The following is a 17,500-nucleotide window of genomic DNA, read 5'->3' as shown; positions in this document are numbered from 1 at the left end:
GGTAGTACCACAACACCACCTGTAACACCACAACACCAGGGTGGCACCACAACACCACGTGTAACACCACAACACCAGGGTGGCACCACAACACCACCTGTAACACCACAACACCAGGGTGGCACCACAACACCTGTAACACCACAACACCACCTGTAACACCACAACACCAGGGTGGCACCACAACACCACCTGTAACACCACAGCACCAGGGTGGCACCACAACACCACCTATAACACCACAACACCAGGGTGGCACCACAACACCTGTAACACCACAACACCACCTGTAACACCACAACACGTGTAACACCACAACACCAGGGTGGCACCACAACACCACGTGTAACACCACAACACCAGGGTGGTACCACAACACCACCTGTAACACCACAACACCAGGGTGGCACCACAACACCACGTGTAACACCACAACACCAGGGTGGCACCACAACACCACCTGTAACACAACACCAGGGTGGCACCACAACACCACGTGTAACACCACAACACCACGTGTAACAACACATGACACCAAAACACTTGTAACACCACAACACTACGTGAAGCACCACAACGCCACGTGTAACACCACACCTCATGTAACACCACAACGCTACGTGTGACAACACCATGTGTGACACCACAACACGTTTAACACCACAATACCACGTGTGACACCACAACAGTTCGTGTGACACCACACCACGTGAAACACCACAAACCCAAGTCTGACACCACACCACCACCTGTAACACTAGAGCACCACGTGTAACACCACAACACGTGTAACAGCACTTGTAACACAACACCTGACACCACATGCATCACCACAACACCACGTGTAATATCACAACACCATGTGTAACACCACAACACCATGTCACACCCCAACATCACGTGTGACAACGTGTAATACCACAACACCACGTGTGACAACACCTTGTGTAATACCACAACACGTGTGACACCACAACACTACATGTGTCAAACTGTGCCCCAAGCTGACACCTCACTCACATGATTACAGTTCAACACCAACCATCAACAACACTTAAATACAAACACTACTAGGTTTCAACACATACACATTGAGGACATCACATACGAAAGGCCCCTCGGAGCTAGTGATCACGTGGTTCTGAGTTTTGAATACATAGTAAAGTTACAAGTGGAGAGGGTAACAGGAGTAGGCTGGAGTAGGAACTTCCTGCAGGAGGTTCTGTGGGAAAGAGAACTGGTAGGAAAATCCGTAAACGAAATGATGGACAACGTGACAAAATGCAAGGAGCCAGAAGAAAGGTTTGTTCCCAAGGGCAACAAATAATGGGAAGACCAGAAAGAGCCCTTGGTTCACCCAAAGGTGTAGGGAGGTAAAAACTAAGTGCGATAGAGAATGGAAAAAGTACAGAAGACAAAGGACTCAGGAAAATAGAGATATTAATCAAACAGGCAGAAACGAGAATGCACAGAAAAGGAGGGAGGCCCAGAGACATTACGAAAACGACATAGCATCAAAAGTCAAGTCTGACCCGAAGCTGTTGTACAGCTACATCAAGACCAGGTCAAGGACCAGGTAATCAGGTTGAGAAAGGAAGGTGAGAAGCTCACAAAAAACGACCAAGTATGTGAGCTCAACATGAGATTGAAAGATGTATTTACAGTGGAGACAGAAAGGACTCCTGGGTCGTTTCTGCATTACGAATTTACTAACTTTTTTCACTAAGGTATTTAAGGAGGTGGAGCATGGTAATATGATATTGTGTATATGAACTTAAGGCTTTCGATTGAATTCCACATCAGAGGCTATTGAGGAAACTTCACGCACACGGAATAGGAGAAATTTTTTCTTGGGTAGAGGCATGGTTGACAAATGGGCAGCAGAGAGTTTGCATACATGGGGAGAAATCAGAGTGGGGGCACATCACAAGTGGTGTTCCACAGAGGTCAATGTTGGGCCCATGGTTGTTCACAATTTATATAAACGACACAGATGAGGGAATAAATAGTGACATTAACAAATTTGCTGACACCAAAACAGGCCATCCAATTCATTCTAATGAGGACATTAGAGCACTCTAGGATGATTTGAATAGACTGATGCAGTGGTCAGTGAAGTGGCAGTTTAATATAGACAAATGCAAAGTTCTAAATGTTGGACAGGAAACTAATCATGCCACATATAAACTAAATAATGTAGATCTTAATATTACTGACTGCAAAAAGGATTTATGAGTTCTGGTTAGTAATCCGAAACCAAGACAACAGTGCATAAGTGTTTGCAATAAAGTGAACAGAATCTTTGGCTTCATATCAAGAAGTATAAATAATAGAAGTCCTGGTCACTGTATTACAGAATGGATATAGATGCACTGGGAAACATACAGAGGAAGATGATAAAGTTGATTCCGTGCATCAGAACTCTTCCCCTATGGCCTATGAGGACAGACTGAGGGCCCTAAATCTGCACTCTCTAGAAAGGTGTGGAATTAGGGGGGACACTATTGAGGGGCACAAATGGAAAACAGGAATAAAAGGGATGTAAATAACGTGCTAAAAATATCTAGCCAAGACAGGACTGCAGCAATGGTTTCAAGTTGGAAAAGTTAAGATTCAGGAAGGATAAAGGAAAGCACTGGTTTGGTAAGAGAGTTGTGGATGAGTGGAGCAAACTCCCGAGTACCTTCATAGAAGCTAAAATGTTGTGTCGTTTCAAAAACAGGTTAGATAAATGCATGAGTGGATGTGTCCTGGACCTGACTAGGTTGGGTCAGTGGCATAAACCGGTAACAATTTGGACATGCCTCACATGAGCCAGTAGGCTTGTTGCAGTGTTGGATGAAATACACACAACCGAAGAGAAGAAGCTAAGTGAACTTGATACCTCAAAGGCGGTGGGACCAGACATCTCTCCATGGGTCCTTAGAGAGGGAGCAGAGATGCTGTGTGTGCCACTAAAAACAATCCTCAACACATCCATTGAAACTGGGCAACTACCTGAGCTATGGAAGACAGCATATGTAGTCCCAATTTAAAAGAAAGACAGACAGGAGGCATTAAACTACAGACCAGTGTCACTGACATGTATGCAAAGTCATGGAGAAGATTATCAGGAGGAGAGTGGTGGAGAACCTAGGAAGGAACAAGCTTATAAATGACAACCAGCACAGTTTCAGGGAAGGGAAATCCTGCATCACAAACCTACTGGAGTTTTATGAGAAGGTAACGGAAGTACGACACGAGAGGGGTGGGTAGATTGCATTTACTTGGACTGCAAGAAGTCCTTCAACACAGTTCCTCACAAGAGGTTACTGCAAAAGCTAGAGGATCAGGCACGCATAACAGGAAAGGCACTGCAATGGATCAGAGAATACCTGACAGGGAGGCAACAACGAGTCAGGGTACGTGACGAGGTGGCAGAGTGGGCGCCTGTGACGAGTGGGGTTCCACAAGGGTCAGTCCTAGGACCAGTGGTGTTTTTGGTATATGTGAATGACATGAGGGAAGGGTTCGACTCAGAAGTGTCTTTGTTTGCAGATGATGTGAAGTTAATGAGAATTAAATCGGATGAGGATCAGGCAGGACTACAAGGGGATCTGGACAGGCTGCAAGCCAGGTCCAGCAACTGGCTCCTTGAATTTAACCCCGCCAAATGCAAAATCATGAAGATCGGGGAAGGGCAAAGTAGACCGCAGACAAGAGTATATAACAAACTTAAGAAAAGGGAACTACACATGTAAGAGGCAAGTCCTGCACAAGGTGCAGTGGGTAAGAGAGCTATAGGGAAAAACAATCAATGAAATGATGGAACAAGTGACCGCAAAGAACAAGGAGGCAGAGAAGTTTGTGCCAAGGGGCAATAGAAACAATGAGAAGACTAAAGTGAGCCCATGATTAGCCGGTGTGGAGAGGCCAAAGCCAAGTGTGCTAGAGTATGTAAAAAGTATAGAACAGGAGGGATAGAGGCTACATAACATCATATAAAATACTGAGAGGAATTGACAAGAGATGCGACACGGCAACAAAAGGTCACAACTGGAAGTTGAAAACTCAGATGAGTCACAGGGATGTTATAATATAACATCTTTATTTCTAGAAGTACATATACAAGGTATATAGTCCTAGCTGACATCAATGACATACTACTATATAGAAAGCCGCTTATTATGCTGAGCATTTCGGGCAAATTAGGTCAGTTTTGTCCCAGGATGCGACCCACACTAGTCGACTAACACCCAGGTACTCATTTTATACTGATGGGTGAACAAGGATAGGCGGTGTCTTATGGAAACACGTCCTAATGTTATCCAGCCGTACCAGAGATACGAACCCTGGACCTCAGTGTGTGAGCTGAGTTGTCAGGTAGTGGAACAATTTAGAAAGTGATGTAGTGGAGGCAGGATCCATACATAGTTTTAAGAAGAGCTTCGATAAGGCTCATAGAGAAGGGAGAGAGTGGACCTAGTAGCGACTTGCGAAGAGGCAACCACAACTAGGTGAGTACAGTACCACTGAAAGAGAACTTAAGATTTTTATGTTATATCTTTGCTGATGATATAAAACAAATGAGAAGGATAAAACAAGAGATGAAAGACATGAGTGCCAGGAAATCCTAGACAAGCTGTAAATGTGGCCTTACAAGTGGCTGTTGGAGTTCAATTTAAACAAATATAAGGTCACACGGATGTAGGGGTAAATAATACACGATGCATATCACCAGAGGAACAAACAAACCTCATAAATTTAGTAACATATGCAGGACTAACATACCTCAATACGATATTGAAGAACATGAATAAGGGTGACACGAGGATCAGTATTGTTACTATCGAAGAGAGAAAAGCAGAAGCATAGCCCTAGTCCTGAAACTGTGCTTTACCTGTGACCAGTTTCTAGAGCTGTTGTACATAAATATGAAAGTACCATCATTAATGTTGCTTCTCTTATTTCGAAAGTTCTCATAATCCACCATGTCATTTCTGCTGCATATGATTTACTCTCTTTTTTAAATGACAATTCGTTCGACATAATTATTCCTCAATATTTTACTTGTTCGTTACACTATGATGTGGTGTGCCTGTTTACTCTATGTTGTAATGAAATCATTCTTTCCACGACTTAAGGCTTGGTGCTGCGTGTGCTGTCTGTTACCTTTCGAATTCTGTAGAATTTGTGTTAAGCAGACACCTGAGAGCCTAACTAAGGTTCAGATATTTACCACTGGGTAAGGTGTTTGGGCCGCTGGCAGCAACAGCCTGCCCTCAGACAGGACTAGGTGTAGAGCTGCCACTCAAAATCAGCTGTAGGTATGCCACAAGTGTGTACGAGGACACATTTAAAGAATCAGATCTCACAGCACTAGAGAAACAAAGGCTCAGAGGGGTCATGACCAAAACATACACAACAGATAAAGAGGTATGAACAAACTCATCAAAACAAATCTAAAAAAATTTAGAAATAATTTTTTAGAAGCTGAAAAAGAATCCCACAAAACATGAGCAAAAATCAGATTTGTTTTAAAACTGTAAGAAAGTAGAGTGAAAGGAGGGAGGAGCAGGGAGGGAAAGTAAAATTAGAGGGAAGGAGGGGAGGAGGGAAAGTAGAGTTAAAGGAGGGAGGGAAAGGGGGAGGAATGAAAGGAGAGGTATAAAGAGTGTAAGTAAAGAAAATAATAAAGGGAGGTAGACGGGAGTGGATAAGGAAAAATGGGAGGAGAGAAAGGATTGGAAGGATATAGGGGAGCGGAGGAAGGAGAGGGGAGAGGAGAAAGGACAATAAGAATACAGGGAAGGCAGGCAGGACAATAAGAACACAGGGAAGGGAGGAAGGCATGATAATAACACGGGGAAGGAAGGCAGGCAGGACAATAAGAACACAGGGAAGGGAGGAAGGCAGGACAATAACACGGGGAAGGAAGGCAGGCAGGACAATAAGAGCACAAGGAAGGAAGGCAGGAGAATAAGAACATAGGGAAGGAAGGCAGGACAATACAAACGCAGGGAAGGAAGGGAGACAGGACAATACAAACGCAGGGAAGGAAGGGAGACAGGACAATAAGAACACAGGGAAGGGAGACAGGACAATAAGAACACAGGGAAGGAAGGGAGACAGGACAATAAGAACACAGGGAAGGGAGACAGGACGATAAGAACACAGGGAAAGAAGGGAGATAGGACAATAAGAACACAGGGAAGGGAGACAGGACAATAAGAGCACATGGAAGGAAAGCAAAACAAGTTTACTGCACCAGGAAAACTCTTACTTAAATAAGACATTAAAACACCTTCAGGCAGTTGGCTACACCACCAGCTGGTTATATCTACCTCCAGGCAGCCGGCTATACCACCATCTGGTTTTATCTACCTCCAGACACCTGGCTATGTCATTCTTAACATACACGTGACTGGTGTCGACGGTTCTTCCAATCTCACAGCTCATCCTAAGGCTAAACTTCTTTCTTGGAGGGCCCGGCTATTGCTGTTAGCGGCCAACAGGCCTACACAGCCATCACAGCCTGACTGATCTGGCACTCCAAACAGGTAACAGTCCAGTTTTCTTTCTTGAAAACTTCTACCTGTTTCCGGCAGTATTACATGCGCTGGTAAGATGATGTGGGTGACTGATGGTGACAGTGTTCTTTGTGCTTAAGGCGTCATAACATACGGGAGAGTGTATCCTCGGGATCTGATCCTCAAGTACACGTATCTTCCATATGGACTATACTTTATTAGGAAGGTAGATAAACAGATTGATAAGTCGGTCGGTTGGTCTCTACAAATCCAGCTTATACCAATCCTCTTTCTCTTCCGGTCCTCCACCTACCTTCCTAAATACAACAAATACAAAGACAAAAACTAGGATAAACATGTGTAATGATGACAAGAACAAAAACTAACATAATTCGGCAGTGGGACCACCTAGATTCAGGTGACTATGTGGTACGGGGCTATTGCCCCCATAGCCCGGTCTCAGGCCAGGCCTACTGGTTAATAGCCTTTCCAGGCTATTACCTGCACCATCTACCGTGCCTTTTACAACAGTAACTTGAAGGTAGCAAAGAGCTCTTAATCCAGGGTACCGAAACTACCCTCATCATCTTCAGATTAAAACTCTTTACTCCCACTGTCCTACCATCCCCCGGAAGCTGTGTTGTTCTTACGAATTTTGTGCTCTCTCTGAAACATAATAATCCGCTGCGGTTACCTGATGGTTACCGGAAGACGATTCCGGGGGTCAGCGCCCCCTTGGCCCGATCCCAAACCATGTCTCCAGTTCGATGAGCTGGATCTACCAGCAAAAAGGCGCTTCTCTGATTGGTGGTCGGCGTTAACGACGGGGGCTGTCGCCACCTTGGTTCCCAGGTCATGCGCCTAGCGTCAACCACACACACATACGAACACATCTTTCTTGGTATTAGGTTTACTGCAAATTTAAAACAACTAATCTAACATTATAAACAAGCGTATTTATTTCACTAATAAAAATCAACATACTAAACCAATTTAACAATATGAAAGGGTAAATTTACATCTCATCTATAACTACATTGTCTTCACAATTTTAATAAGATGGATGTGCTTGGTGTAGGAACATGAGTTTCTCAACATCAGTCTTGAAGGCACTAAGAAGTCTTGGATCCCCGAGTTAAGCAATTTTCAGTCTGTTTCTTTGGAATAAAACTTTGTGATTGCGCTGGTCTAATTTATCAACTTCTCGGTTCTCTGAACCATTCATCTACATGGTCTAAACTTGTTAAGTTTCAAAGGCTGACATGTTAAACACAATGAAATTTACGAGACGACCAACAGAAGCCTTGCTACAGTCCAGTGCCAAGACCAGAGAGAATCTGGATCTTTGCTGCCTGGATACAACCACCAGCCTCAGTGAGGGGATTACTTTATATCCCTGGAAGAACAGTACACTGCTGGTGTGGGACTACATTTATGCATCTACCCTGGACAACACCTACATCCCGTTTAGTGCTGGTCAGAGGTGCTGCTGATCACAGGGAAGATCACAAGCTTAATAGGTATAGGGACTTGGCCCACTAGTTCTGCTTCGTCCCTACAGGTTCAAGAGACCCTTGGATCACGGGGAAAGCATGCCATGCTTTTCTCAAAGATCTGGGTTCCAGGCTCAGAGAAACCACCAGAGACCCGAGGGCTGCCACCTTTCTCTTCCAGCATCTCAGTGTGCCGATCCAGAGAGGGAATGCCCACTGTACCTTGGGTTCCAGCCCAGTATCTGAGGAGATCAAAAGCTCCATAACTGGAATTACGTGTTTTCAGTGTGAAATTCTGCATGCATGTATATTTTTAAACTACTGCACTCACCAACATTGAAAAAAATATGTTCCAGTTCATCATTCAATTAAGGCTTTTAATTAAATCATTTATATATAATAAGTTCAACACACTACTACTGTGAGGGGAAGAAGACTGTCAAAACTTCCTGAAGATCAAGCATTAGCTTATGACCATGAGTCAACACTGTGGGAGAAGCAACACTACAGGTGTGGTGGATTTGTGTTATACATGCTTCCTCAGTCTTCTCGCTGCTTCCTGCACTGAACCACAGTCTAACCTTTACACATTACTGTATTGGTATATTATACTTAAATTTGGTTAACTGAGGGCACAATCACTGCCAACCCCACCACTCCATCGCACGTGTAACACTTCGATACTGGTAACATAAGTAGATCAATGCTCGAGGACGCTCGCCAAGGTCATTACTGGAACTGGGCACTAAAGGGTACCCATCCACTGCTTACAAAGACTGAAGTTACGTAATGCCCAAAGAGGCTCGGGAGAAAGCCTCCACTTCCCTGACAGTACGACACATCTACTCCACAATCTAAGACGTCCAATAACACTCAACAAACTCATTAATGATGAGTGTATCTAAGTTCGCATACATTACGTCACATACACACAAGTAATCTCATACAAATCATTTATAATTGGAATGAGCAATAATAACAATAAGCAAGATAACAGTAACGACATTGTTAAATGAAACAAGTGTACAAAATGTGGAGAGCGCGCGTTTACCTGAATAATTGGGTGGAGGCGAGGAGGCGGTGTCCATATTGTGTGGCGGTGATGGTGGTGGTGGTGGTGGTGGTGATGGAGGCTAGTGGTGTGGTGGTGGAGGTGGTGATGGAGGCTGGTGGAGGTGGTGATGGAGGCTGGTGGAGGTGGTGATGGAGGCTGGTGGAGGTGGTGATGGAGGCTGGTGGTGGTGAAGAAGACTGGCTCTAGTGATAGTGCAGGCTGGTTTTAGTGGCAGTGGAGACTGGTGGTTGTGGTGGCAGTAGTGGTAGTGGAGACCGCTGCTGATGGTGGTGGTGGAGGCTGGCGGTGGTGGAGGCTGGTGGTGGTGGAGGCTGGCGGTGGTGGAGGCTGGCGGTGGTGGAGGCTGGCGGTGGTAGAGACTGGTGGTGGTGGTGGAGCCTGCCACCTGATATACACCCAGCCTACCGCCCTGTGCTGTTTGTGCGGCTGTCTCTCAGCGTACTAAACACGTGCCTCCTTGCCCCTATTAACCACGTGTTGCATCTGCCTCCCCGCCTGGTTGGCTTCTGCCTCTTTACCTAGGTGGCAGACAGGCGGGCAGATAAGTAGTGTGGGTGGATGGGCAGGCGGGCAGATAGTGTGGGTGGGTGGACGGGCGGGCGGGCAGGCAGGCAGGCAGGCAGGTAGTGGGCAGAGTGGTCGAGGTTGCCTACTACTAGTGTCCCTGGGAGGAGGAGGAGGAGGAGGAGGACGAGCAGCAGCAGCAGCAGCAGCACAACAGTACCAGCTCCGGCAGAGGCAACTTACTAGTTGCTAGGCGGGGGTCCTCTCCCCCGTGACCCCCCAGACGCTGCTGGATCACCTGGTTCGTCTGAGAGATCAGGTCACCTACAGGGATAGGGCTGCAGGAGGTACCTGGAAGGACACACGTCTCCACACACCTGATTCCCACCTCCAACACCCGTCACACACCTGATTCCCACCTCCAACACCCGTTACACACCTGATTCCTACCTCCAACACTCGTCACACACAGTGCTTCACACACCACCAGGCCTATCACAGAGACAGGTAGAGTGCAGCGTAGGGAATTACTGCAACGCGTCACTCATGACCTTGCAGCTGTCGTTCATGACCCTGGCAGCTGTCGTTCATGACTCTGGCAGCTGTCACTCACTACCCTGACAGCTGTCAATCATAACCCTGGGCAACAACAGCCAGGTGTCACCCACCTCACACACAAAACACTACTCTCACTTTCTACTCTTATTCAAGTCTCCAACGGGACCGCTGGCTGCACTCCCACTTCTTGGTTGCACTTGCACTTATTCTGCCGCCTTAAACACTTGTATCCACTCAAAAATTATATCCACAAAAACCTCTCACTTTGTCCTTATAAAGACAATTTCCTGGAAAAAAATAAACACAATTATTGGAGTTAAATGCACTTTGGTGGCCATTTAAAGTTAACAGTTACCGCTATCTGGAGACCAAGACAAAGCTCACGTGTATTTTTAGTAAACAAAACATTAGACGAGCAGTTGCAGTAGGTCTACCGGCCTGTGCTAGACACGTCTACACATCTTTTTGTGTATTAGGCTTCTCAGTGTTAGTTTCAATGACACTGCAAGGAGAATTATCCCACTCGTTCAAAACTCTTGGCAAAAACAATATTTTCTTAGATCCCGTTCTAAATCTAAATCTCACTGGAATCCTTGGCCGGGAGAGCTCAGTTACATCATAAGACGGAAGTCAAAATCACACGATTTCGTAAACATCACATGAGTGAAGAAATCTACACATGAGTTAAGTAAACACGCTAGTGAAATAAACATCAGATAAGTGAAATAAACATCAGACTAGTGGAGTAAACATCAGACTAGTGGAGTAAACATCAGACTAGTGAAGTAAACATCAGACTAGTGGAGTAAACATCAGACTAGTGAAGTAAACATCAGACTAGTGGAGTAAACATCAGACTAGTGAAGTAAACATCAGACTAGTGGAGTAAACATCAGACTAGTGGAGTAAACATCAGACTAGTGAAGTAAACATCAGACTAGTGGAGTAAACATCAGACTAGTGGAGTAAACATCAGACTAGTGAAGTAAACATCAGACTAGTGGAGTAAACATCAGATTAGGGAAGTAAACATCAGACTAGTGGAGTAAACATCAGACTAGTGGAGTAAACATCAGACTAGTGAAGTAAACATCAGACTAGTGAGTGAAGTAAACATCAGACTAGTGGAGTAAACATCAGACTAGTGGAGTAAACATCAGACTAGTGAAGTAAACATCAGACTAGTGAAGTAAACATCAGACTAGTGGAGTAAACATCAGACTAGTGAAGTAAACATCAGACTAGTGAAGTAAACATCAGACTAGTGGAGTAAACATCAGACTAGTGGAGTAAACATCAGACTAGTGAAGTAAACATCAGACTAGTGACGTAAACATCAGACTAGTGGAGTAAACATCAGACTAGTGGAGTAAACATCAGACTAGCGAGTGAAGTAAACATCAGACTAGTGAAGTAAACATCAGACTAGTGGAGTAAACATCAGACTAGTGACGTAAACATCAGACTAGTGGAGTAAACATCAGACTAGTGGAGTAAACATCAGACTAGTGAGTGAAGTAAACATCAGACTAGTGAAGTAAACATCAGACTAGTAAAGTAAACATCAGACTAGTGAAGTAAACATCAGACTAGTGGAGTAAACATCAGACTAGTGAGTGAAGTAAACATCAGACTAGTGAAGTAAACATCAGACTAGTGGAGTAAACATCAGACTAGTGACGTAAACATCAGACTAGTGGAGTAAACATCAGACTAGTGGAGTAAACATCAGACTAGTGAGTGAAGTAAACATCAGACTAGTGAAGTAAACATCAGACTAGTGAAGTAAACATCAGACTAGTGAAGTAAACATCAGACTAGTGAAGTAAACATCAGACTAGTGGAGTAAACATCAGACTAGTGAGTGAAGTAAACATCAGACTAGTGAAGTAAACATCAGACTAGTGGAGTAAACATCAGACTAGTGAAGTAAACATCAGACTAGTGGAGTAAACATCAGACTAGTGGAGTAAACATCAGACTAGTGAAGTAAACATCAGACTAGTGAGTGAAGTAAACATCAGACTAGTGAAGTAAACATCAGACTAGTGAGTGAAGTAAACATCAGACTAGTGAAGTAAACATCAGACTTGTGAGTGAAGTAAACATCAGACTAGTGAAGTAAACATCAGACTAGTGAAGTAAACATCAGACTAGTGAGTGAAGTAAACATCAGACTAGTGAAGTAAACATCAGACTAGTGAGTGAAGTAAACATCAGACTAGTGAAGTAAACATCAGACTAGTGAAGTAAACATCAGACTAGTGAAGTAAACATCAGACTAGTGAAGTAAACATCAGACTAGTGAGTGAAGTAAACATCAGACTAGTGGAGTAAACATCAGACTAGTGAGTGAAGTAAACATCAGACTAGTGAAGTAAACATCAGACTAGTGAAGTAAACATCAGACTAGTGAAGTAAACATCCGACTAGTGAAGTAAACATCAGACTAGTGGAGTAAACATCAGACTAGTGAAGTAAACATCAGACTAGTGGAGTAAACATCAGACTAGTGGAGTAAACATCAGACTAGTGAAGTAAACATCAGACTAGTGAAGTAAACATCAGACTAGTGAGTGAAGTAAACATCAGACTAGTGAAGTAAACATCAGACTAGTGAAGTAAACATCAGACTAGTGAAGTAAACATCAGACTAGTGAAGTAAACATCAGACTAGTGAAGTAAACATCAGACTAGTGAAGTAAACATCAGACTAGTGGAGTAAACATCAGACTAGTGGAGTAAACATCAGACTAGTGAAGTAAACATCAGACTAGTGAAGTAAACATCAGACTAGTGGAGTAAACATCAGACTAGTGGAGTAAACATCAGACTAGTGAGTGAAGTAAACATCAGACTAGTGAAGTAAACATCAGACTAGTGAAGTAAACATCAGACTAGTGAGTGAAGTAAACATCAGACTAGTGAAGTAAACATCAGACTAGTGGAGTAAACATCAGACTAGTGAAGTAAACATCAGACTAGTGGAGTAAACATCAGACTAGTGAGTGAAGTAAACAGACTAGTGAAGTAAACATCAGACTAGTGGAGTAAACATCAGACTAGTGAAGTAAACATCAGACTAGTGAGTGAAGTAAACATCAGACTAGTGAAGTAAACATCAGACTAGTGAGTTAAGTAAACATCAGACTAGTGGAGTAAACATCAGACTAGTGGAGTAAACATCAGACTAGTGAAGTAAACATCAGACTAGTGAGTGAAGTAAACATCAGACTAGTGAAGTAAACATCAGACTAGTGGAGTAAACATCAGACTAGTGGAGTAAACATCAGACTAGTGAAGTAAACATCAGACTAGTGAAGTAAACATCAGACTAGTGAAGTAAACATCAGACTAGTGGAGTAAACATCAGACTAGTGAAGTAAACATCAGACTAGTGAGTGAAGTAAACATCAGACTAGTGAAGTAAACATCAGACTAGTGAGTGAAGTAAACATCAGACTAGTGGAGTAAACATCAGACTAGTGGAGTAAACATCAGACTAATGGAGTAAACATCAGACTAGTGAAGTAAACATCAGACTAGGGAAGTAAACATCAGACTAGTGAAGTAAACATCAGACTAGTGGAGTAAACATCAGACTAGTGGAGTAAACAGACTAGTGGAGTAAACATCAGACTAGTGAGTGAAGTAAACATCAGACTAGTGGAGTAAACATCAGACTAGTGGAGTAAACATCAGACTAGTGAAGTAAACATCAGACTAGTGAAGTAAACATCAGATTAGTGAAGTAAACATCAGACTAGTGGAGTAAACATCAGACTAGTGGAGTAAACATCAGACTAGTGAGTGAAGTAAACATCAGACTAGTGAAGTAAACATCAGACTAGTGAAGTAAACATCAGACTAGTGGAGTAAACATCAGACTAGTGAAGTAAACATCAGACTAGTGGAGTAAACATCAGACTAGTGAAGTAAACATCAGACTAGTGAAGTAAACATCAGATTAGTGAAGTAAACATCAGACTAGTGGAGTAAACATCAGACTAGTGGAGTAAACATCAGACTAGTGAAGTAAACATCAGACTAGTGGAGTAAACATCAGACTAGTGGAGTAAACATCAGACTAGTGAAGTAAACATCAGACTAGTGGAGTAAACATCAGACTAGTGAAGTAAACATCAGACTAGTGGAGTAAACATCAGACTAGTGGAGTAAACATCAGACTAGTGAAGTAAACATCAGACTAGTGAAGTAAACATCAGACTAGTGAAGTAAACATCAGACTGTGGAGTAAACATCAGACTAGTGAAGTAAACATCAGACTAGTGGAGTAAACATCAGACTAGTGAGCGAAGTAAACATCAGACTAGTGGAGTAAACATCAGACTAGTGGAGTAAACATCAGACTAGTGAAGTAAACATCAGACTAGTGAAGTAAACATCAGACTAGTGGAGTAAACATCAGACTAGTGAGTGAAGTAAACATCAGACTAGTGAAGTAAACATCAGACTAGTGAGTGAAGTAAACATCAGACTAGTGAAGTAAACATCAGACTAGTGGAGTAAACATCAGACTAGTGGAGTAAACATCAGACTAGTGAGTGAAGTAAACATCAGATTAGTGAAGTAAACATCAGACTAGTGGAGTAAACATCAGACTAGTGGAGTAAACATCAGACTAGTGAGTGAAGTAAACATCAGACTAGTGAAGTAAACATCAGACTAGTGGAGTAAACATCAGACTAGTGAAGTAAACATCAGACTAGTGGAGTAAACATCAGACTAGTGGAGTAAACATCAGACTAGTGAAGTAAACATCAGACTAGTGGAGTAAACATCAGACTAGTGAAGTAAACATCAGACTAGTGGAGTAAACATCAGACTAGTGGAGTAAACATCAGACTAGTGAAGTAAACATCAGACTAGTGAAGTAAACATCAGACTAGTGAAGTAAACATCAGACTGTGGAGTAAACATCAGACTAGTGAAGTAAACATCAGACTAGTGGAGTAAACAGACTAGTGAGTGAAGTAAACATCAGACTAGTGGAGTAAACATCAGACTAGTGGAGTAAACATCAGACTAGTGAAGTAAACATCAGACTAGTGAAGTAAACATCAGACTAGTGAAGTAAACATCAGACTAGTGGAGTAAACATCAGACTAGTGAGTGAAGTAAACATCAGACTAGTGAAGTAAACATCAGACTAGTGAGTGAAGTAAACATCAGACTAGTGAAGTAAACATCAGACTAGTGAAGTAAACATCAGACTAGTGGAGTAAACATCAGACTAGTGGAGTAAACATCAGACTAGTGAGTGAAGTAAACATCAGACTAGTGAAGTAAACATCAGACTAGTGGAGTAAACATCAGACTAGTGGAGTAAACATCAGACTAGTGAGTGAAGTAAACATCAGACTAGTGGAGTAAACATCAGACTAGTGAAGTAAACATCAGACTAGTGGAGTAAACATCAGACTAGTGAAGTAAACATCAGACTAGTGAGTGAAGTAAACATCAGACTAGTGAGTGAAGTAAACATCAGACTAGTGAGTGAAGTAAACATCAGACTAGTGAGTGAAGTAAACATCAGACTAGTGAGTGAAGTAAACATCAGACTAGTGGAGTAAACATCAGACTAGTGAAGTAAACATCAGACTAGTGAAGTAAACATCAGACTAGTGGAGTAAACATCAGACTAGTGAAGTAAACATCAGACTAGTGAAGTACACATCAGACTAGTGGAGTAAACATCAGACTAGTGGAGTAAACATCAGACTAGTGAAGTAAACATGAGACTAGTGAAGTAAACATCAGACTAGTGGAGTAAACATCAGACTAGTGAAGTAAACATCAGACTAGTGAAGTAAACATCAGACTAGTGAAGTAAACATCAGACTAGTGAAGTAAACATCAGACTAGTGAAGTAAACATCAGATTAGTGAAGTAAACATCAGACTAGTGAAGTAAACATCAGACTAGTGAAGTAAACATCAGACTAGTGAAGTAAACATCAGACTAGTGAAGTAAACATCAGACTAGTGGAGTAAACATCAGACTAGTGAAGTAAACATCAGACTAGTGAGTGAAGTAAACATCAGACTAGTGAGTGAAGTAAACATCAGACTAGTGAAGTAAACATCAGACTAGTGAAGTAAACATCAGACTAGTGAAGTAAACATCAGACTAGTGAAGTAAACATCAGACTAGTGGAGTAAACATCAGACTAGTGAAGTAAACATCAGACTAGTGAAGTAAACATCAGACTAGTGAAGTGAACATCAGACTAGTGGAGTAAACATCAGACTAGTGAAGCAGACATCAGACTAGTGAAGTAAACATCAGACTAGTGAAGTAAACATCAGACTAGTGGAGTAAACATCAGATTAGTGAAGTAGACATCAGACTAGTGGAGTAAACATCAGACTAGTGAAGTAAACATCAGACTAGTGAAGTAAACATCAGACTAGTGAAGTAAACATCAGACTAGTGAAGTAAACATCAGATTAGTGAAGTAAACATCACACTAGAGCAAACATCACAATAGTGAAGTAAAAATCAAACTAGTAAACACCAAACTACTGAAGTAAACATCACAAGAGTGAAGTAATCAGACTAGTGGAGCAAATATCACAAGAGTAAACACACGAGTGAAGCATCACAAGAGTGCAGTAAACATCACAAAATTGAAGCATCACAATAGTCAAGTAAACATCACAAGAGTGCAGTAAACATCACAAGAGTGCAGTAAACATCACAAGAGTGCAGTAAACATCCCATGATTGAAGTGGTAATATTGACAGTGATGGTTATAGTGGCTGCACTGACAGTGGTGGTGTTAGTGGTAGTGCTGACAGTGGTGGTTCCAGTATTTGCACTGGCAGTGGTGGTGCTAGTGGTAGTGTTGACAGTGATAGTTCTAGTGGTTGCAGTGACAGTGGTGGTGCTAGTGGTAGTCTTGACAGTGGTGGTATTAGTGGTAGTGCTGACAGTGGTTGTGCTAGTGGTAGTGTTGACAGTGGTGGTGCTAGTGGTAGTGCTGACAGTGGTGGTGCTAGTGGTAGTGTTGACAGTGGTTGTGCTAGTGGTAGTGTTGACAGTGGTGGTGCTAGTGGTAGTGTTGACAGTGGTGGTGCTAGTGGTAGTGCTGACAGTGGTGGTGCTAGTGGTAGTGTTGACAGTGGTGGTGCTAGTGGTAGTGCTGACAGTGGTGGTGCTAGTGGTAGTGTTGACAGAGGTGGTGCTAGTACTAAAAGTGTTGCTTGTGGTGGTGCTGACGGTGCTAGTGGTGGTGCTGACGGTGCTAGTGGTGGTGCTGACGGTGCTAGTGGTGCTGACGGTGCTAGTGGTGCTGACGGTGCTAGTGGTGTAGACAGAAAGCACAGTTGGCAGAAAAC

The 17,500-nt window shown here is 42.8% G+C and overlaps 1 protein-coding gene across 1 annotated transcript in view; it reads right to left on the bottom strand.

The window, feature by feature from the left end:
- LOC128699157 (mothers against decapentaplegic homolog 3-like) overlaps positions 1–17,500 on the bottom strand; it is a 271,000-nt gene that overhangs the window by 247,356 nt on the left and 6,144 nt on the right. The window contains exon 2 of the mRNA XM_070096675.1: positions 9,054–10,426. Within this exon, the coding sequence (XP_069952776.1) occupies positions 9,054–9,090 (37 nt within the window). The 5' untranslated portion in view covers positions 9,091–10,426. The remainder of the gene's footprint in view (positions 1–9,053; positions 10,427–17,500) is intronic.

This window comes from Cherax quadricarinatus, chromosome 54 (genome assembly GCF_038502225.1).
Source record: "Cherax quadricarinatus isolate ZL_2023a chromosome 54, ASM3850222v1, whole genome shotgun sequence".
Lineage (NCBI taxonomy): Eukaryota > Metazoa > Arthropoda > Malacostraca > Decapoda > Parastacidae > Cherax > Cherax quadricarinatus.
Note: the sequence above shows the minus strand (reverse complement) of the source record. Positions and strands in the feature narration are given on the sequence as shown.